This window comes from Lissotriton helveticus, chromosome 2_1, assembly GCF_964261635.1.
Source record: "Lissotriton helveticus chromosome 2_1, aLisHel1.1, whole genome shotgun sequence".
NCBI classification, from domain to species: Eukaryota; Metazoa; Chordata; class Amphibia; order Caudata; family Salamandridae; genus Lissotriton; species Lissotriton helveticus.
In genome coordinates, this window is record NC_136059.1 from 1,868,766,045 (window position 1) to 1,868,789,666 (window position 23,622).

Genomic DNA, 23,622 nt, shown 5'->3' on the forward strand with positions numbered 1-23,622 from the left:
GTGAATGGCAAGGGCACAAATTATAGCTACTTTAAGACATGAGTTACGGTTCCTTGAGGTAACTATAACTGGCGAATTTCAGTGGTCTTAAACCTTTAGTTTTTCCAGTAAATATTTTAGGCTTTTTTCAAATTCCTTACCATAACCATCACTTTAATCTTTATTTGTTTCAGTGATTTTTTAGGGCTTTTTTAGAATTCCTAACTGTAATTGTTACTTAAACCTTTAGGTTTTTCTGGGAATTTCTAGAATGTATTTTATTGTAATTACTGTCAACATATAAAAAGCAAGCCTATTGGTTTTGTCAATGAGCAATAACGCATTTACAATCAAAACAAGTATAAAACACGTGTCAACCTCTATTTTTACACTTCACAGGCCACATAATGCAGTCATAAAGGCAACAATAGGACATCTCTGCACTCCCAAGCTAAAAAGCAAAATCTTCAGCAATTGCAGTGCTTACAAATATCAACAACCTTTCTTGGGGACACATTCTATAGACCCCAGAAAACATAGGGTTAGTTTTTAAGTATTTGTGGATGACTGTTGCACTTATTGCAGCCCCTACAATACTTAAAAACACCCTGGTGGCACCGCTGCCCAAATTGGGGGCAAGCCATCTACAAAAGATATGTAAATTAGCCCATGAGGGGCATTATGGGGTGCTACTTGCCAGGAGCAGTCAATAATAAATTAGCAGCTCAGGCCTGTTGCTAAGTCATGCTATTGGATAATTAGAGAATATCTCTGCCTTTCAAAACCCCCTTTCAGAATAGGAAGCAAATAAACCTGTGTATAATGTCAAAGCCATTTATAAGAACGTAACTTTGTGAGCTTACCAGCACAGCAAGCATTTTCCATAACTTGTGTGCAAAAGAGAAGCCTATGTCTCCAATAGAGGCTAGGCAGTTGAGTGATGACCGAAACCAGAGCTCTGGGCAATGGATATTTCCTACTGTTGCAAGTTGCATATAAAATAAAAAAATGTATGGTGTCTAGCTTTGCAAGCACTACACAGCCTTGGAGATGTAATGCACAGAGATATGTTCCAACCAAACATTGCCAGTGCCAATAGGTCTAGCTTGATGTGGGTGAATGTATTCTTGTTATATTGACCATAATATTTTGTGTGATATCAGAGGATGCATTAGCACAAAACACACATGTTGAACCCCATAAGCTGATAACAATTGGAAGCACGTGTGTATGCGAGTTCAAACACACACACACAAGTACACTGACATGCACATGATGGGTAGTTGATCAATAATACCCAAGAAAAACCATAGGCGCTGGAAGTTGGGGTGTGGGAGGCAGCACCCTCCCCAAAAAATACTATGTTCAAAAGGTGAATGAATATTAAAGATGCTGTTAAAGTTTGCTTACATCTTGTCCCATCTCCAATGTGTTCAAAGATAGGCGCCAAATGTCAGGCTATATCTTCTAACAAATTGCTGCTTAATTTTTAGGTCGATACTTGGCTGCGCATGCGCTGCTGCGAAGCATGCAGTATTGGAAGTATGTAATTGAAGCTCCGCCCACTCTCCGGCCATATTTTTAATTGGCTTGTGTCATTGTCCTTTGTAAATGCTGGCTTCGGGAGTCGTTGTTAGGCTTGTTAGTTCCTCCTTAGTACCGCCTTGTCTTCATTTGTAACCTCCCATGAGGACTGGACCCTTTACTGGTGTTACACGGTCGGCTTTATCTTCATCTGTGAGCACTATTTTCTTTAATTATTTTCACCTATTCCACACACAATGTGCTTTCCTGTAATGCAGCACTGTGCCTGCTTTTATTTTTTTATTATCAGCGCAGTCCGTCAGACAATGTGCAGGTGTGCATGTATTATCAACTCAGCCTCGAGTGTCACATTACAGAAACCTCAATAGTCTTCAACAGGGCACTGGTAGAGAGAATGGACGAGTCTCACCTACTCTGGAGTTCTGCGGTTTAAATCGACTGAATTCACTCTTGCGCTCCAATCTGTAGTGAAAGGCTGAGCGGCAATACCCCCAGGCACATCTCCCACCAACTGGTTTGCCTCACACATTCTTTTCCTTTTCTCTTCCAATCTAACCCTTTCCTCATTTTCACAAGCCTGTCTCCATACACTCGCGCCCCCCAGGGGCTGGACTGGCCATAGCGGGCACCGGGCAAACCCCCAGTGTGGCGCACGGGTGGGGGCCGGTTTTGGACCCCTGGGGGCTGTTTTTGTTACAGGGCCGCTTTTGCAGCATAGCTGCAAAATCGTCCCTATACCAAAATCGGCTGAAAACTGGCCCCGGAAAAGTGCTCGGCGGCACCTCCAACCCTTCCCGAGTGGGGAGGGGGCCGACCGAGCACTTTGCCGGGGCCTGTTGTGGTTCCCAGTCCGGCCCTGGCGCCCCCTCAGTAATGCACATGCCCCGGCATTTGTTTTCCCAGAATAGCCGGTAGCTGGCTCACCCTGGAACTATGCCTGCCGTTTCAGCTCTGCTCTCGGACATGCCACTGCCTCTGCTTTATTGTCTCGGCTACGCTCCTTCCCTTGCTCTCTGGGGGGCAGGTGTGCCCACTAGAGGCAACTCCCTGCATTTTGAAAAGGTGCAGCACTGAGCTTGCTAACACAAGATGCTCAGTGCACCCACATTCAACACATTTTTGAGAAGTTGGCACACATGTCTGATTTGAGTGTAGTTACTTCGGATGTAGTGTGCAAGTTACAGCTACTCCACAATGCGTGGAAATCAAAGAAACAACAAGTCTTGAATTGTGTTTCTTTTTTACAACTAAATGTCTGTTTTATCTTAAAAACGAATGCATCACTTTAGGTCTACAGTCCTGCTCAGCAATTTCACTAGTTGTTAATAGGGCCTTCAAGTTCATTTTCCTAATTATGGAACAGAGCTTTGCTTTCACTTGAGAAAGCTTGAACAAACATTTGCAGTGCAGTAGATCTCGCATTTGCAAGATTTTGAGTTATTGGCATTGTAAATGATAATGCATTTTATTGTTTTTTGAAAACCTTCAAGCAATGACTATAAGTACAAAGTGCACATAAATAAAAGGCATTATCATTTATAAGGCAAATAGGTCAAAGTTTCGAAAATACTAGACTTATTGTATTGAAAATTCTTGTTTTAAATGGAAGTTAGTGTTAACTTATTTTTCTCTTACTGCAGAGTGGGAGGATTTTGTAAAGTGAACAATGTGAGAGTCTTGCTGGGTGTTACAACTGGGGGTCTCTAGTTGGCTGAGGCAGTTACCTTAGTCCAAATAGGGACCCTTGCTTCTAGTCAGGGAAAGGAGGGAACCCCTCTTTGATAACCCCTGCTCACCCCCTGGTAGCTTGGCACGAGCAGCTAGGCTTATCTTGAAGGCAATGTGTAAAGTATTTGCAACCACACTCCCAATGACACAGTGATAACACCACAAATGGACACCACACTGATGTATGAAAATAGCGGTATCTTTATTAAGAAGAAAAATATGGTAAGACCAAGCGTAAAAAAAAAACATATGCGTATTCGTAATATTTCACCTGGCCGGTTATTAGGCCAACAAACACTTGTAGGTTCTTGCGGTATTAATGATCAGTTCTCGATGTTCAAATGCAGTCCTAAGGCAATGCTATGCAGTTCATAATGCAGTTTGTATTGTAAGACCAATGCAGTTCGTAATGCAAGAATAATGCGATCCTCAATGCAAGTAATCAGGCAGTTCGTAATGCAAAAATAATGCAATCCTCAATGCACGTAATCAGGCAGTTCGTAATGCAAGTATAACGCACTCCTTAATGCAAGTAATAAGGCTGTTCATAATGCGAGAATAATTCAATCCTCTCTGCACATAATCAGGCAGTTCGTAATGCAAGTATAACGCACTCCTAAATGCAAGTAATAAGGCAGTTTGTAATGCATGGAATATACCAGGCAAATCGACACAATGAGCGCGGGCACCACTAGGCCCCAACCACAGACAACAGTCCTGAACTTCTAATGGAGGCCCCAGTGCTGCCGGGCAGGTCCGGGCCGCTCGAGGACCCTGCGCATCTTATGCAATGCAGCGGGAGAGAGATGGGGGCATTCCTGTACATTCCTGCATGCCTCCCCAGGCCACACACGCTTGTAGCTCCCGACCGGAGTCCAAGCCTTACCTGGCGGATGCGCAGCCTTGTGCTCTCTCTCTTCCCGCTCGTTGGACGTCCTGCTGGGCGCTCCCCATGACGACGCAGCTCCGATGCAAGGCAGCACTGTAGCCGGACAGGTTACAGAGCTGCCTTCTCCATTGCTGATGATCTTGGGCAGATTCCTCTTACGAACAACGATCACGATTACCTCATGACTTCCTTAGCTTTACAAAATCCTTCAGCACATTGTGGGTCGTGCCGGAGGCGGTGATCTTGATCCGCAGCCTCCGTTAAGATCACGGCTCGGGCCACAAACAGCTACACAGCGCCGTGGACGATGATTCACGCTGTGGGGGCACTGCAGTCTCGGGCACTTTCCAACCAGCACCACGGACCTGACGCAGTCTCAGGCTGCACACGCACAAAGCGTTGCTGAGACTCGGTTGGGTGTCAGGCCACACAGTCCCGGGGCAATGCTTACAAAGGTTTTAGGCTGCAAAAAGCACATGCACAGAGGGTCACTGAGACACACTAGGAAACTTTGATGTTCCTGAGTTTCCACAACAGGGAGCAAGCTCTCCTTGGGCTCTTGGAGACAAGTTACTTCGGGACACAGCACACAGCAAAGTCCTTTCAAGCAGGGCAACAAAGCACACAGCAAAGTCCCTTAGCCTCTCCTTAGTTAAATCAGATGATTGCAGGCCAGCCCCAGAACACACAGCAAGGGTCAGCCCTTCCCTTCAGTCTCTTCAGTTGTTCTTCCTTGACAGAGGTTCCTCTTGACCACCAAGTAGCTTCAATCCTTTTCAGTCTTGATCAGTCCAACGTTCAGGGGTTTCAGCTCTCATTGTCTACCCCTAAATTTCATTGAAGTCTTTGTGTTCAGGGTCTTTGTGTTCAGAGGGCACTGACCCCTGTCCACCCTGTCCAAACCAGTTCTGTGTGTCTCCCTGCCAGTGACACCTTCTTCCTTACATAGTGGGGGTCTCAATAACTCAGCAGGAGGTGGAGCCATTGTTTTGTGGCAGCAGCCCAGGCCTTTTCACATCCAGGGGGCTACTCCTTCCCCCCTACACTCCAGATGCAGGCCAGCCTTTTGCTTTCTCACCTACTCCTCCCCTGGGTCAAGACATGTCCCAGATCCTATCACATTCAAATCCAAACCGTCAATCCACAACCAGGTAGAGACACACAGAATTGTTAGAACAAATATAACAGTCACTTCTAAAAGCATGGTTTCTAAACACACAATTCAAAAACCACCTTCACAAAAATATGTGTTAATAAATTGTGAGTTCTGGCACACTAAACGTCTCCATCTTCAGCCTGTGGGAAGATAGGTTGGGAACATATTACACAGCCTTCCCCATTCTGTCCTATGGGCAAGATGGCCTTGCAACAGTGAAAAACAAAATGGAGAGTATTTCACTGTTAGGACATGGTACACACCTCAGTACATGTCCTACCTTTCACAGAGACTGCACCCTGCCCTTGGGGGGGTATCTTGGGCCCAATATAGGGGTGTCTGATGTGCATGGAAAGGGAAGGGTAAGGCCTGGCAAGTGTGTGCACTTGTCAGGAAAACATGGCAGTTAGCAAACTGCATGCAGGCACTGCAGTGGCAGGCCTGAGTTCTCTCTTTAGGCCTACTTGTGTGGGTGCTACAATTACTGCTACAAGCCCACTAGTAGCATTTGTATTGCCAGCCCTGGCACACATAGTGCACTTTACTAGGGACTTTACTAGTAGTTATGGACAACCAATTATCATAACACTTTATACAGGGAGCACTTGCACTTTGACACTGATCAGCAGGGGCAAAGTGCCCAAAGCATCTAAGTCGGCAACATAATGTCAGAAAAAGGTCTAGGGGGAAGGCAAAAAGCTTAGGGAACTTTAGCCAAAAAGGGCAGATTTGTGATGGAAACTGAGATTTTGATAGGATTAAAACAAATCAAGACACTTATTTGGTAAGGTGCAAATGATAAATATTTGCAAAACCCTACACATCATTTGTGCGCTGTATAGTTTTATCAGCAAAACTGTATATCTGTGCAAATTTAGTTACAAGTCACTGGAAAATGTGGTGCCTGTAAAGTGAGCAATGACACTGTGCTATATTTTTGACGGTGCGTTCTAAAATGCACAACGGCCACAGCCTACACTCTTACCACTCTCCTGCTGAATGGACATGGGTAATTTGCTTCAATAGTTTTTTGTGTGATGATTGGATTTTTCACAATTCCTATGGCTTCTGTGATGTACCAACATCCCTACTGCAAAATTTGTTTCAGCACTACTGAAACAAGCTCACAAAAATGTGTTATCAGTTACCATGAGCTTTCACTTCTGCTGCATGCTCTGCATGGGAGCTTCCCAATGAATTTTCTGCTATTCCAGTCTCCATCTACAGGCCTAAATATTCATGCATTTGTAGGTGAATTTGGTAATCCTAAATTCATCATAAATGCATTATAATGTTTGTTGTGTCATCTTTGGAAGCAAAACAGTACCCCTAAATGTGGACATCCCAAAATTTACCTCAATCAGTTCTCCCACAGTTGACTGGATTGGAAACAGAGTTAAACCTCAACTTCTTGAGGCAATTGTCTTCATGTTAAGGCACCGCCCCAAACATTAATTAGCAGAATAAAAAACAATTCAATAAATAATAGGGTCTGCTTAATAACCGAGTTCTAAATCAGTGAAAAGTTAAAGGGTTTTATTGCAAAACATTCAAAATAAGCAGTACAGTCAACACCATCTCAGGATCTCAGATACATAATTAAACAGAGTATTAAAAAATCTGAACATTTTCTAAGGACCAGATCTCTCAATCTTTTCCCCCAATGCAACACAGCAAGACAACTTGCTGCACTACACTGCTCTGAGTGTAAGGGAGAGGACAGGAATGCACCATATTTACCTATATATGACAAAGTTCTGCCTATGCTGATGCCTAACTGCTGCCCAGTGCCAATTCAGGCACCCTTAACCATACGGCCTGTGGTGGAGGCAGGATTCTATTAGTGTGGGAAGTAGTGCTCAATTGGAGCTGGTGGGTTCTCTTGCTTGGCACCGTCACTTAATTGTCAACACTGGCACTTATGACATTCTGCCACATGATGGTGCTGTTGGTGTATTTCAGAGATGAGCACACAATAGTTGATCATTCATTAAATATATACATTAAAAATGTTTAACACCTAGCAAATTGTATAGCTTTGCAGGCTTGAAATAGGTTGAAATGCCTCACCTGTAGGTTATGTGATGGTTAGTAGTTGTGTTGCCATTGTCACTGGCAGTGCTGACAGGTACAATGGGTGGTGCAAGTTAGAGTGGCCCCCTGACGAGGGCCCTGGGACATATATTTTGACAAGTTAAACACTGGCCGGTAGGGACAGGAAGGGGCACCTTGCTCCGCAAAAAATAATTCTCTGTGGATTTTTCTTCTTTCTACGTGTGCTGCAGAATGCCTTAACATTACCTTAACACATTAGCACTATCCCAATTCTACACCCTCTATGCTAATGTCATCCAGAGATGTTTGAACAACTATGAAGCTTTTAAACAATAAGACTTTCTCCAGGTGAATGGCAAACAATATAGATACTTCTGGCAATCTTACGCCTCCACCACAGCAAGCTCAACACCAGTAAGACAACTACTGCAGAGGAAATAAGCCATTATGTTACCATTTTACCATATGCTCTGCAAAGACTGTGGGAAAAGGTTGTGTGCATGGAGGAATCTGAAGTGAGTGACAGAGATTTATACAGCCAAGTGGCCTAACTAAAACACATTAACTACACTTCAATACATCATATGAATTTAGTTTCAATTGCAATTATATGAATGCAGTCTATATATGCAGGATCTTGTGTAAGCTTGCATATCATACATAATTATCAGTGTACAAAATTATAAACTTAAAAACAATACTACACATCCTACATGAGCAATAATACATGGTAACTGCTTTACTGCATGCTATAGCACTGTAGGTTTGTGCCTGTGAATACACTGCCCAGTTGTCCTTGTAGAGATTTGTGCATCCAATTACAGATGTGCAGCACAAATATTTATAGTACAGAGATGGCAGTTTAGTTATCTATGGGAACACATCACCTACTGTGTTTAAAATTGTGCAGTTGTTTTTTTCTGAGCCTACATAAAATACTGACATTTAAAATATTTATTTTTCTTGTTCTGTGCAAATGACACTCTGCACGGTTGCCGTCTCTGTGTTCTTTCTGATGGCTCTTTTCTTTCTTCGTTATAATGAGATATTGATTCATTTGCCCTGAACAGCAAGTACTTTCGTCGTATTAACCCTCCTGAGTATGCCAGTGCTCGAGGATTTGGCATAATGAAATGGTTGCAGTAGACAAAGTTACATTAAAATGTAAAAAAAAAAAAGAATCCTACTTTGGTCAATTAATTTTTAGGAAACTTTTTGTACAGCTAAATTTGATGACTTTAGATTCAAAACAATATTCTTCACATCTTTTGTTTGGGGATTTACATGCTCATTTGGGGTTTGACATTCTGAGTAATTCAAATCTTACAGCTGCACGTACAGGTATAGCTTTAGGTCAAAATATTTCAGGTTAGAGCTGTTCATTAGAAATTATCGTAGAATACTCACACCTCAAGATGTCATGTTTGTGGCTCATTTACAGCCTCATCCCCAAACGCTTTAGGCATCTAAATTCTATTTAGGTGTGCAAAGAAATAACTAGGGCATAATTTTATATTTACAGTTTCAATACATATTTAGGCTTACAAATGGAGCACATGACTTTGGAAAATCGATTAGTAGAGAGGATCTTTCAAAATATGAAGTTTCCGATTACTGGTTGTCAGGGAAAGGAGAATGTCTTTGGTAAAAGGGAGCAACAAACAAAATGTACGAAACACCCAACTTAGGGGCCGATTAGGATTGCGGTTTTTCCCCATCCTCCGGGCTGGCGGAAGTGTCCAGCGGCCTGGAGAATGCGGAAATCCGCAGTGGAGCCTTCAAAGACCCCCCCCCCAGATTAGGATGACTGGGGGGTCAGGAAGACCGTCCGCAGCTTTTCTGCCACGGTCGCCTTCCGACCGCGGCGGAAAAGCTCTAACAGGTCTGGCGGTGTCTATCAGACACCGCCAGGCATATTAGGATGTTGGTGGTCCTATGCCTTTCCACGGCGGCATTTCCGCCGTGGAAAGGCATACGAACTTTCACTTCGGGGGCCTGTTGCGGGCCCCCTGGGTGAATGGGGGGTGGGGGGTGCACATGGGGAGTACCTATGGTACCCCCCTGCATTTGCATACACAAAGCAGCAGGCACTGCGCGGTGCCTGCCGCTTTGTGCATGCAAATGCGATGCATGCATTTTTAACCTTGCGGCGGGTGCAGCTTGAAGCTGCACCCGCCGCAATGTTAAAGATAGAGGATGTGACCTCCATCCTGGCGGTCACATCCTAATCTGCTCGGAGGGAACGCCGCAGCCCAGGCGGACGTTCCCTCCTCCTCAGGGGTCACGGACGGACTCAAGTCCGTCCGCGATCCTAATGGGCCCATAGTTTGTTGTGCTTGTTTGCAAACACTTTCAATCACTCTTCCTAAGCAAAGTGCATATCAGAATCTGCTACAATAAAATGTTTAACAAGGTGGTTTTCCAGGTAGGAAAATTAAGCATATTACACCAAAATGAATGGAGCGATAAGACAATGACTCCCTTATCAAGAAAATGATAACAACTTAAGTGAAAACATAAACATGTGCATTATCTGCACATAGGTTTCTTCCTAGAAGACTGAGAATAAAGAAAGTGTTTGCAACTGGCCTGCATCTGTTAGTATTGTTGGGATTCTTCGAGAGGTTCTTGACTAGAGGTATAATCTATTTTTTAGGCACTATGATAATATTTTGCATAAAAGAACTGTTCACAATTTGTGCAAGGAATGGATCAAAACCATCTCCATTTTCTTAAATCAGGTAGAAAGGGTATACATACCAAGTTGAATTTGTTGAACAGCTTTCACATATCCAGAAATCTCTACCTGCAAGGAGAAAGTGTAATTTCTTTCCTTACATTCAGATAGGTAATACAGTAGGATTAAGGGGCCGATTAGGATGGCGGCCGGACCTGCGTCCGTCCGCCACCCCAGAGTAGGAGGGACCGTCCGCAGGGGCAGCGGCGGTCTCTCCGTGCAAATTAGGATGTGACCGCCACCCTGGCGGTCACATCCTGTATTTTTAACATTGCGGCGGGTGCTGCTTGAAGCAGCACCCGCCGCAAAGTTAAAAATGAAAGCAGTGCATTTGCATGCACAAAGCGGCAGGCACAGCGCGGTGCCTGCCGCTTCGTGCACGCAAAGGCAGGGGGGTACCATAGGTACCCCCCATGTGCACCCCCCACCCCCTCTTCACCCCTGGGGGCCCGCAACGGGCCCCCAAAGAAAAGACCGCATGCCTTTCCACAGCGGAAATGCCGCCGTGGAAAGGTATAGGACCACCAACATCCTAATATGCCTGGCGGTGTCTGATAGGCACCGCCAGCCATGTTAGAGCTTTTCCGCCGCGGTCGGAAGGCGACCGCATCAGAAAAGCTGCGGACGGTCTTCCTGACCCCCCAGCCATCCTAATCTGGTGGGGGGTCTTTGAAGGCTCCGCAGTGGTATTTCCGCATCCTCTGGGCCGGCGGACACTTCCGCCGGCCCGGAGGATGCGGAAAAAACGCAATCCTAATCGGCCCAATAGTTTGGTTTGGAATTTGCATCAGCCTTAATGATATTTTTACCAATCAACCTAATGTTCTATACGTCTATATCTTTAATCTTGGTGCATACCATTCACTTGCCATGTCAATGTTTTATTAGTTTCTAATGCGGTTAACGCCACATGCAATTGGCAGGTTTTTTTCCTCAATACATTTGATTCAGTTTTCTGATCTCAACTGTAAACACTATTTTCTGTCTGAGCTAAGAAGAACAATCGCTCCTGTGATATTATCTAATTTAATATGTAGCCCAGTCAGTTTATGTACTAGCTTTCGCTGCACACGTTCGTCTGGAACTAATATTTTGACTCCTAGGTATTAATGATTCCTGGTCTAGATGGAGGCTACGGTGCTGAAGTGTGTTCAACAAGTTTACAATGTATTAGACAAGTCTCAATTGGACATATTCACATAAGTGAGTGGCTCATATTAGTAAACTATTGACCCATGCATTATGGACAACGCTCGAGGATGGCATGTTACTCCCTCCCTCACTGTGTAATATTTCTTCATGATGGCTCATAGTCTAAAGCAGTGATTCATTCTAAGAATGACCAGCTTTTCAATTGATTTGTGCCCTGTGCCAACAGATTAAATGCTGATTATTTTTCCCAATCAGTAGTTAAAATAATGACCAATTCAACCATGTCCCTTGAAATGATGAAAAATTAGAAAATTCCTAAAGTACTTTATTGATGAATAGTGATTTTGTTGTTAAGGATACTTTGCAGAATAGCCATTCAATATGTGTGCAGTCATGAATTGAAGGAGTAACTGAAGTGTTACCAACTAGTCTGTCCTACCCACACCTTCTGCAAAACAGTGGTAGTATTAACGTCTGTAATGTCCTCTCCCCCTGTGCCATACAACATAGTGTTTTTTCTGGTGATTCTGAAAATCCACATATGCTCAAAGCAATATTGCAAAATTTAAATTAAATGTACATTTGTGTGGAAATTGTGAAATGCTTCTACAAAAAGAATAGCCTCAATCTAATTAGATCAAATTGACCAATCTCCATATTTCCTCATTCTTGTGAGGGGTGGGTGCCATTTTATTTGAGTTCCTTTTCATCGGAACACAATTTCAATTAATAATTCCTGGGGTTGTGGCTCTTGAAATGCTGTTGCTTACTGATCTTCAGTTAACTGTGATGGGAATGTGAAATGTATTAAACAATATGATCTTTGTCATACTCATGTTTCAATATCTCAATTATGTAAAGAAATATTATCTCAAACCTGTGGTAAAACAGCATAACCGTCACAGTATAACGTGAAATGGAATTCCAGTGGCAGCAGAGATATTTCAAATTCTTTGATGTAACATATATCATTCATGAAACTCATAATCTGAAGACTATCAGCACAAGAAAGATAACTATTGCATATAACAAAAATAATGTTACAGATAATATTTAAGGTTACTACCAATTTCTAAATCAGCACATCAATACAGTTTCAGAAGCATAAAAATTAACTGTTTGAAACTCTACAAATTAGAAAATCTTTCAAACAATATAAAAGTACACAAAACTGGTCATACCGTGTTCAGTATTAGCCATTATGCTTTTTAAGGAACAGTTTTAATGCACCCACCGATCAGAAATTTTGCTTACCCAGTGGATTAGCAAAAATGTTTTTAGGTTTTTTAAAAAAATGCAGTATGAGCAGAATATCAACATGGATGTTTTCTTTTATATTCAGGTCCTGCCGCGGCAAACTTGTGGTCTGTTCACCCATACCATTTTCTACAAGGAGTATCCTGGAGGCCCTCAAGAACTAGACAAGAGTATACAAGGAGGGGAGCTTTTTCTCACTATCCTTTTGAACCCAGTAGGTACTTCATTTCTAAATGCTCATTTGAAAATCTATTTGCAAATGTCAATGTTTCTTTATATGTTAAATTAATGTAGATGCCAAGTGAAATGCCTAAAAATGTCTTTAAAATGGGTCTCTGTATTATGTTGTCTTTTATAATGAGTATTTATTTCAACTTCATGCAGTTTTCTATAAGTTATGGGAAAATGTATCTACATTTTGTAGAGCTCAAGGCCAAACCAAAGGTCTAACCTTCTGCAGTACATATTAGAAACACCTTATTTTAGAATGACTTTGGGTCAATTGATACTCTGTGAGGGACTAGAACTCTATTGTATCTCGATATAATCCAATATTGATATCTATCATAATAGAGGCAATCCTTGTAGCTTTCTTTGGCAAGTTTATTGAGATTAATGTTCCTTTTTTTACTGAACTGAAATACATAGCAGGTGGGTCTTCCAAATATTTATTTAAGTAAAATAAGTAAACTGTCACTGTTAGATAGCTGTTTTGCAAAATAAAATATTGCTACACTGCCTGTCCTTTCACCAATAGGGGATACATATATAAATTAAGTTCTTCTTTACTATTTTCTTCATTTTATTTGCTGACAACTCTAATGGCACGCCCTTTATCAGTTTAGCTTAAATAGTAATAGAACAACAACTTATAGATAAACCAGCTAAAGTAGGTCACAAGCCCTGATATAGATTTAAGTGGGAAATTAAAATCCTCATCCCTCCAATTGCTGGAGCAAATTGTATAATTGGAAAGACATTAATTACTTGAATATCTTTTATCAGTGGGATAGTATTGTGGATGTAAATCCCACTAGCAGATTGCTCTTCAGATTTAGCCTTTGCATCAAAAATAATGACTATACAGTTTTGATGAAAAATAATTTTCTGATTGAAGGTCTTCTCTGATGTCATAACTGCACTCTGAGCAATTTCAATTCGTTTTTCAAAAACCATGATTAAGAAATATTAGGTTGGTAATAAGTTAAGAAGTTTCACATTCGCTGCATAACCTTCATACATTATTTCACCTGAGAACTACATCCCACTCATTACATAAGCCTTGTTTACTAAGATAGTCTATTACTAGACCTCTAATATTATTCAAAATGTATTTTAGTGAATTTAGGTTTCATCAACTAACTCTGGATGTCAGGATTATTAACAAAAGTTTAATTGCATTAGTTTAAAAATGATATATTATTTACAGGCTTTATCTTTGAGAAAAAGCAAAAGTAAAAATATTTAGGGTCAAGGTATTTTTGTTTTTTTTTAAATGTATAAGATTATTTATTACAAAACAGTACATTAAAAGGATGGGGAATGAGGGGTAAACCCAAAGCCGGGAAATATGGTGCAATTACAGTTACAAATAAATAATTATGAATAAAAGGTTGATATTATATGTAGGCTAGGGGAAAGACCGATGTAGTGAGGAGTACTTTAGTGGTAAAAAATGTACAAAATGTACCTGATTTGGTCAGAGGCAATATATTGAAGGTGGTATTGTGGTAGGGGACCATGTAATGCTGGGCTGGTGGGTGATACTGTAACATTGTTTGCAAGATTTCTTACTGCAGTTAAGATAAATGTAAGGCACTCCATGGTACATGGCGAATATTCTAGAGAATAAAATATGACTGTGTATTTGTTTTTAATTATTTAAAATATAACTGTGAATTTGTTTTTAGTTAGTTAAAAAAAATGGAGTATGAGCACAATATTAACATGGGATTTTGCACATTCTCCATATTCATCACCCATTTAGAAAGTTACAAAAAATATATTTATTTGTGCTATTTTATTTATTTATCTAGACAGTTTTCTTTAGAAGTCATATCTTATAATTCCCAAAACCTTCATTAGAAAATAGATATGTTAAAATACTAATTCATTGCCAAAACTAAACAGAAATAGAAATGTTTAGGTGTTTTAACCCCTTCGCCGCAAGGGTAATTCCCCCGCTGGGCAGGGGGGAGGGGGCGCTCACAGCACATCACGGCCACACCCATTTCCTCAGAACGTTCAGCACAGCGGGGGAATAATCCCCGCATGCGAGCATTGCGGCCGTTATGACAAGCTCAGCTCGTTATGAACACAGTGCAACCGTGCCTCATGACGAGCTTAGCTCATCATGAGCACGCATGAGGTTAAAAGTGCCATTGCAGCAAAAGTACAGACAACAAATACTATTAATATATCAAGTTTAAAAGATTGCACAACCACATTGCTTATTATAAACACAGACCTTCTCCCTCAAAAGCATTTAAGAGCTACTAGTGACTGGCTTCTTTGATTCAGAGACAGAATTGCTCAATTTACCATGTAAAATCTAGGTCAGCAACGGCTCATCTGCTAAGGCTGAGGAGTGCCGCCCCACTGCTTTTTTGCAGTGCAAAAAAGAGAAAAGAATGATAATAACACGTTGTTATTATAATTTTATTCTTCTGTGTTGAAGCTTTTTTGAGGGTGGGGCGCGGCTTGAGTGCACATGACAGTTTGGTCAGCCGTCTTGGGACTGGCCAAACAGTCATGCGCTCTCAGCATGTTCTCCACAGGGCTGTAATGCAAAGCCAGGGTGAAGAACATGAACAGGCTCACCGTCCCCATCTGAGCGCCGAACCCTGGCACTTAGACTAATCACCACACTGCTGTCATGCTGGTGACAGCAGAGTCGTGATTGGCTTTGGGGAGCCTGTGTGCTTCATTCCGTACCAACCGCCACTGATCTAGGCTTAATAATTTCTTGGAGTAGAGGGCTTATCCCTTCCTCCAAAGATCTCACACGGTGGAGATTGAATCTTGTGTAGGTAAAATACCAAGATTCTGCAGGATATGTAACCTAATTCAATGTGTACTGCTTGGATCAATGAATTAAGGAAATAAACAATAAATGCTTTGAACAGGATCCCTCCACTTAGCATTCATTTTGGGACCTAAAGCTAGCAGTTTGACTTGAGATATCAACTTACCCCATTTAATAGAAGAATAGTTGAAAGACACCATATATTTTATCAAAACAGTGTAGACCATATACAGGGCCTACCATTTTAATAACAACAGAAGGCAGGTGCCTATCCCAACTTAGGTCAGATGAAAAAAACACCTAATATTAATAGTCCACTAGATCTAGGATTTAGTTTGGAAGCCATCAAGTACATTCATGGATACTGTTTTAAAAAAAATAAGGTCTTATTTGTTCTCTATTAATAATAATCTTTTTTAATTTGCAATTGGACTTAATTTGGCTTAAGTACAGCTAATTATTTGCTGGAGACCTAATGTTGCATACTTCTTTTTCACAAAGCCAACCATTTACAATAAACGGGGTTTGTGCTTTGCTACAATGTTTTGTCGGCAATAGCCAATTGTCGGTCAGCAACTCAGGTAAATCTGCAAAATTCAATCCAAAGAGTGCAGGGGCCAGTGCACATCACTGCTTTATTCCTTTATTAAATGGAAACCAGACTGTACGTCTTCCACTTAAATCATATTGCACCTGTGCCTAATTACCAACATGAAGCCTCTGTATCATTTCTAAAATGCCAAGAGGAGTTTCCCAATGTTGGAGTTTGCTCCAGAGTATTTCTCTGTCTGCCAGGCGAAGACTGACTGAAATCCACAAAACAGCAGCACAAAAATTATTATTCTGTTACTTCAATGGACCTCTGGGCAATTGCCCATAGGTAAAAAACATTTGGCAAACAATGTATGATAAAATGCTATTACAATCATCAACTTAGAGATTTTCAAAACAAAACTTTTCATAGACGCCTACTTGTGTGTATTCTTTATTAGAACTCATCATGACATGTGTTGCCGTTGATTCACAGAACAACGCAAGCTACACTGGAGCAATTTTTAAAAGTTTATTGGAGATGACTGAGAAAGGACACACTTTGACCCGTGTTGGTCGAAATGCATCTTTTCTCATACCAGTTGATGAAAATGACAATGTCAAGCTGATATTTGTGGACCAAATGCTGTTTTTATTACAAGTGAAAAGCTGATACTTAAAGAAAAACGTAACTTTTTAGAGTATTCTCCTAAAATAAAAGATGTATTTAGAGAAAAGTGTACATTTTCAGAAATTTTAATTCTGGTATTTGGGGGTACAACTACTACAACAAAAGGTATTTAAAACTGGTATTTGAGAGGTAATTCAAGCTGATGTAGTATTGCTAATGCTATTTCTGTGGCACAGATGGTTTCTTCTCCTACGACTGTTACTTCATGGCTTATGTTCAAGGAATTTATCCTCTATAATGGTATCATTTTAGGTATATTATCGCTGGATGATACATAACTGGTTAAATAGGTGTGGTAAACAGGTATATCTGAAAAAGCCCTTTGGAGCAGCCAACAGAGAAAACCCAGTTTTCAAAAAGTACAACATTGGTTTTACTTTGGTTGTTTGACCTAGACAATGAGATGAGATGCTCATTAAAAGTGTATACCAGTGCCTAAATACGAAACCAATGCACTGAATTCGAAATAAAGATTTCGATGTCCAAACATAAAAGTGGAATAAGAAAAACATTGTAAAAATGAAAAATACAGATAACTGGTTGAAACGTTAATTGAAAATCAGTGTGATCATTGACAAACAATGAGAAAAGGTTTTACATTAAACCTCAATAGTTTAACAAAAAATGTTGAAAAATATACATAAACATTGTGATTGTCCGTTAGAGCAAAGCCCTAGGTACTTCTTTCACCTGTTCTTGAGTGCATGTAATTGGATACAGGTATTGGTGATGGATTCTAACTTCCTAAATATAAAGAAACACCTCCAGCTAGACTAACTCAGAGGGTCTGTCAATAATGGGCTCCATGTGGGCAGCTACCGCTAACAAAATACCTTGGTTAGATATGGACATCCAAATCCAAAGCCCTGTGTAGAACAAAGGCATTTGCCATGGCTGTGTTTTGAAGAAGGCTTCCAGCTTAAAAATATAGGGCCTCATGTATGAAAAGTGACGCATCGCTGTGAGAAAACAGTGATGCGTCACTTTTCATTGCTCCCTCCTTGCGACACCAATGATGCGTCATATTACAGTATGACGCATCATGTCGCAAGGAGTTACAGATACGTCAGTATTTCTGACGGTATCTGTAGGCGCAAAAATGATGCATTGCTGGAGTGTGTCACAAAAGTGACGCAACTCCAGCAATGGGTCATTTCACATGGGCAAGTCCCAAGTTAAATGTACCTGTGTCCGTCTTACGCCTGCCATGAGGCAGGCGTAAGATATTGATGCATTTGGGTCCTAAAAGTGGCGCAGTGAAATCTTATGGATTTCACTGCATCACTTCTAAGATCCTTTCTTGCGTCGGAACGCACCCCCCTACATAGATTATACCTGGCGCAGGTATAATGTGGTGCAGGGGTTTACAAAGTGACGCATCTACCTAGATGCATCACTTTGTAAATATGGTGCAACAAGGCTCATTTTTACGCCACTGGTGCATCACAAAAGTGATGCAAGGGTTCATAAATAAGCCCCATAGTTCTAGGTTCCAATTTAAAAGTTGTCCTTTTGCCACATTACTAAGAAATATTCTGGACAATTCTAAAGTGACACTGCCTACTTTGGAAAAAAAGCTAATAGGTAATAGGGTGGTTATTTTTAGGAAAACAAGCCAAAGTTGTCATCTATTCTATGGTTTTATCACTTTGATTGACACCACTGTGGGTCTCATTTAGTGCAATTGAAGTCCACGCTATCACTTCCAGTACACTTATTTTTTCTGCACTTTCAGTTATCTATCTGGAAATGAGCGCAGGCTAGCAGCTTTCTCTGGGCTTTATCTAGGTACAACAAATTCCAGGAACTATGCCCCTGCAGTTCAAACAGATTATCCAAAGAAGTTGCAGTCCCTAAAATACCTACTGCCAAATTCAGGAGTTGACTTGTCACAACTTTAGATAAATTCCTTTCCAGGGGTTAAAGATGTTACCAGACTCAAATGTATTTCTTTCACAATCTGTATTTCTCATCTTTAAACCTTGAACCTTCAGAAAAGTGTTTGTCCAGAGCTACCTAAGAGAAAAAAATACTACTGTGACATTTATAGACGCGATCAAGCCTAACTTAGAACACTTGTCACACTAAACTCTACTATTATCTTTAATATAATGTAGGTTTATTGCCACAAATACTTCTGTGAAAATCTTTAAATGGCAAAGAGCCTCCCACCACTTAGAAAAGTCTATCACCCATAGGTATATCCTACTACAGAAACAAATGATCTCAATAGAAACACAAATAATTCCTTCATGTCATTTTAGAAACAGTATAGGTGTCCCTTAACGTTTCTGCTGCCAGCAGGTCCGGGACAAATTCACCAGTGCACTAAAATGGAACAAGGCTAGAAAGACATGTAAAATGTAAGTTTTAGATTATTTGAAGTGTTGGTACAACTTCCAGTATTTGAGCCAATTTTTAGTCGAATTGAAAGCAAAGAAAATGAAGCCTTTTACTACCAATCATTCCAAACTTTTCTTAATATGCAACCTTCTAATATCCTTAAGAAGTGTCATTTGTACATGATTCAGCATGAATGTATTGAACTATTTCTGGATTCTCTAGATTGTTAATCATTTTTAACTTTCCTCACACCTTCACATGGGACTTTGATACATTTTTTAAAGCAATTGACAGTTGATATGCTTTAGGTGCCTGCTGAATGTGATTCAAAAATGTCAATGCATCTTCTGTGCGTTTGTTCCATTTCAGAAGATATTTTCAATTTGAAGCTGGGGCCCTATAAATAAATTTTAAATGTATTGGACCCTCAAGCCATCCACCTCTGAAACATAACTTTCGGAAAGTGCAAGTAAAGAGTTCAGTCCATAATAGACGGAGAGTATAACTCTAATTATGTGAAACTTTCTTATAAAATCATAGTAACTAATACAACTGTTGCTACTATGTTCATGCTCTTAAATTTGAAATTCTCCTTGCAATTCATTTTCTTATATTGTCTGTTCTCCTACTGAACTGATAAACCCCATTCATCTGTAGCACTGAGAAACTATGCGGAATCATACTGCCATCTTTTCAGGATATACTGAAGAGAAGAATACAACCCTTACTTATATGAGTTCTATAAAGCTAAATACAAAAAGAAATTGTCATATAAACTTTACATTACATCAGATAATGTCATTCCATATAAATTCAACTGTGTATTTAGAAACTGTTATAGGGAATGTTTTACATCTATAAGTTGCACATCAAGTATAAAGGCCTTATTTTCCACATTGCCTTCACATTAGAACAACTTAACAAAACAATAATTTTAAACATTTCAACATTTTATAAAATATATATCATTTTGAAATAGACCAAGACATAAGTCACGGCCTACTCACAATGTGTGTTACACCAACACAGTATTTTCATTCTGAGAGCTCTTTTCCATCTAAATAATGTGAATATTTTGTAGTGATTGTTCTACCTTTTTTTATCCACTCGAGTAATATATTGATGTTACAGGTACATGTATAGGTTGTTGGGAACTCCAAGTACTGTAGCAAAGTACTGAAAAAATAAAGGAATTCAGAAATGCCTGTCAAAGTAATACAATATTTAAATTTGCACAAATGGAACATTAAGATGTCATGATGTCATAGTCCAAATGAGGGCCAGTAATATGGGGGTTGCAAGAGTTAATGATTCTCAATTCACAATGCACACATTTGAAACTGCCGTATTTGATAGAGGGATAAACTGATTAAAATATGGTCCACTGGAGAAAAAGATACTCCCTGTAGACACCATTGACTGTGACAATCTTCAGTCCTCATTTTTATATTTTCCAAAGGTCATTTTTTGTACTGGTTGAGGTAGGCAATATTTTTCACATGCAGTTAAAATGCCCTTTAACTTGGACAGCTGCATTTTTTCAAACCAAAGATATAATATACATTTCAAATTTCAGTAATATCAGTACATACTTGTAAGATATCTGTATGCCTTTGAGCTATTTTCTTTAGAATGAACATTAATCTAACACCAGCACTGACGACAGGATTTGCATTCCTATGACATATGACAGTGTACTGTGGCTTAGGCCAACAATTGATCTTCAATAAAAACATTTTCATGGGATTTCAGCCTAGATGCTTACTTCATGCCGCATGCTCATCCCATAAAATCTTAATCAATTGTGTTAAGATTGGTAGTTCTTATTCTCATTGAAAATTTTATTTTCTTATTCTCATGTCATCTGAAAGACAATCATAAAGACTGGATATAGAAATATTAATATCTAGTCTCAGGTACTCCTTTCAAGTCCATATTACAATAATCCACTTTGACAGCTTACTATACTTCTCGAATACCAAAATGCAAATTTGACTGCATAAATGCATTAATAGCTGGACTGTTACAGACAGATTATATTAAGCAAGTTATCATCATTTGTAGCCCCATTGGGTTTAGACATGTAAAATAGAATCATCTGCAAAGAGAAATACAAGTTCCGAAGTACAAGTAGAATCTACCCTACAAAGCCTAAATCAATTTTGTTAAGTTTGAGAGTCCTTTGTTCTCATTGGAACAGTTATTCCTTACTGTCAAGTATGACTGACCGTCACAAAGAACGGTTCCAGAAATACCTTAGCCCATCTTTGGGTTTTACTATACTTCTGTTTCCTCTTCCTTGTGAGCCTCTTTCGAAAGCCAATATTTAAAGGGAAATGTGAAAGTATGTGTGGCGTCTGATGATTTGTGTTATTTCAATGCCCGTTTTGCAGTATACAATCTGGCACAATATATAAGAGACAGAGTGTAACAAATCTGGGTTGAATGACAGACAGGGTTGTGGGTCCCAATTAAAATAACTAGGGTAGTTCACCCCTGGCCTCCAGGGGGCTCAGTACTCCATACCCTAAATTGTCAACCAAGCCACCCTTTTTAGTGCTTGACTGTCATAGTAGGGAAGCAGAGCAGTCTATGGGGCCGGTTTAGAGTTTGGCAGAGTGCGTGCTCCATTGCAAAGGCGAGGTAGAATCCTTTCTGCCTGCCTGATTTACAGATGGGCAGACCTTCAGTATGTAGATGGGGGAGACTACCCTATCTCTACCAGCTACAAACCTTCCTATGGCCTGACATTTAGAATGACAAGACACAATGCCAGTTTTTGTACTTTTACAAACTACCACAAAAAAACTTTCATGGCCATTGCGAGGGGGGGGGGGGTCATTGCTTTTTCATTTTATTTGATTTTCCAAAACAAAACCCGCTTTGGGATTTTGCTTTTGAAAATAAAAAAATTAAACAAAAGTGTGCAGTGAGGTGCCATCATGTTGAAGGAGCCACATGGCACACTTTCAGTGCATTTACAGGAACTGCTGTGACGGTTAGGTTTTCAAATATCTCTAAATTTGAGTAAAGTACTACTCTAGGGCGATAGTGCTAACATCGTCCACCAAACACTAAATTGGCTGCTTAATCTTAATCAGGGGAGGTGCTATGGGCCATAGATTCTGAACTCAACAACAAAAAATTCACTGTCCAGCCAATATGAAAGGAAGAGTATGTATTATACACAGTACTAAATAATATGTGCGAATTAGCAAATATATCTAAAATTGCAGGAGGAAATAGCTGTGGTAACAATCTCTAAGGGACCTCATAAACCACAACGGTGCGCAATAAAGAAAGGTGAAACATATCTGGTAATCCCTTATGTTTACTCGAGCCCCCCCTGTGCTGAAGCCACCTTTAAAAGTCTGCACACCAGCAAACCAAAGCCCTAAGAAACACAACACCCCTTATAAGCCTAATACAAATAATTGGTATAGTACTCAAAAGTCAGGCCTACTGACTTTGTTATGGTGTCATCCTAACAATAAATAGTGAAATATAAGCACAAATACAATACAACTCAATACTAAAAAACTTTCAAGATGGTGCTACCTTCTTTTGACGTAAGTATATACAGGTATTTCCTATCAAAAATACACCTGTTTTAATATTCAAACCTTTACTGTAGTAGAATCTTTCTTTTTTTTTTTAAATTCTTCTTATTAACATGCATCGGCTTCAGATATACAATACAGAGGAATCAACAAGATTGTGCATAGCGATGACAATATGTGAAAGATATTCATGGCATTAAATAAGGGTGCGTTACGGGGTGAGGAGATCCTCTTGTTCAATGCTCCGTGGAGGTTGTCATATCTCCCCTCGATACGTGTTCCATTGGCCCCATATGCGGGACCATTTTTGGGGCAGCCCCAGGCCAAATAGACCGTCATTTCCCTATTCATGCACCAATCAAGGTCGTTTTTACAGGCCTTACCAGTTGGCCCTTGAGTTGCGCCCCATAGTAGAATCTTTCTTAACCCCTTCCGCACTCTCTCCCCAGTGCTGCGAACGGCCAATGGCTGTCGCAGCCCTGCCCACTTAATAGAACGCCCGCACCGCGGCGGAATTGCTGCCACCGTTAAGGCATTAAACAAGGTTTCCTTTGATCACTGTAATTAATAAACAAGGTCAATACATATCAGAGCCTCTTAGCTAAGACCCTAATACCAGAAATACAGTCAATCCATGGCCATGTCTCCGGTGGGTCATGCATTCTAGTTCTCAGGATACATCGGCTGACAGACTTTGAAAATGTTTACGGGATTACCTTTGGGGTCTGCTACTATTCTGGCAGTCCCATTGCATGATCCAGTATTATTTGTATTACCTTCAATATTCCTAGGCAACATAACAGAAACTCATATGCACATTTTCCTATGCCTCTGCAAGGGCTCATGGGTAAACTTTTATCAGGGCCTATGATAATTTCTTTGATGCAATGGTGAGTTGTTGAGGCTTCCCTTTCTTTTCTCTTTACAATGAAGCACCAACTGACATACTTCCCAGGTATTTTGTTTCCCTTTTT

The 23,622-nt window shown here is 40.3% G+C and overlaps 1 protein-coding gene across 1 annotated transcript in view; it reads left to right on the forward strand.

Moving 5' to 3' along the window:
• Positions 1 to 23,622, forward strand: part of LOC144819964 (bifunctional heparan sulfate N-deacetylase/N-sulfotransferase 4) — a 994,778-nt gene that overhangs the window by 472,077 nt on the left and 499,079 nt on the right. Inside the window, exon 5 of the mRNA XM_078677645.1 lies at positions 12,584 to 12,712. Within this exon, the coding sequence (XP_078533771.1) occupies positions 12,584 to 12,712 (129 nt within the window). The remainder of the gene's footprint in view (positions 1 to 12,583; positions 12,713 to 23,622) is intronic.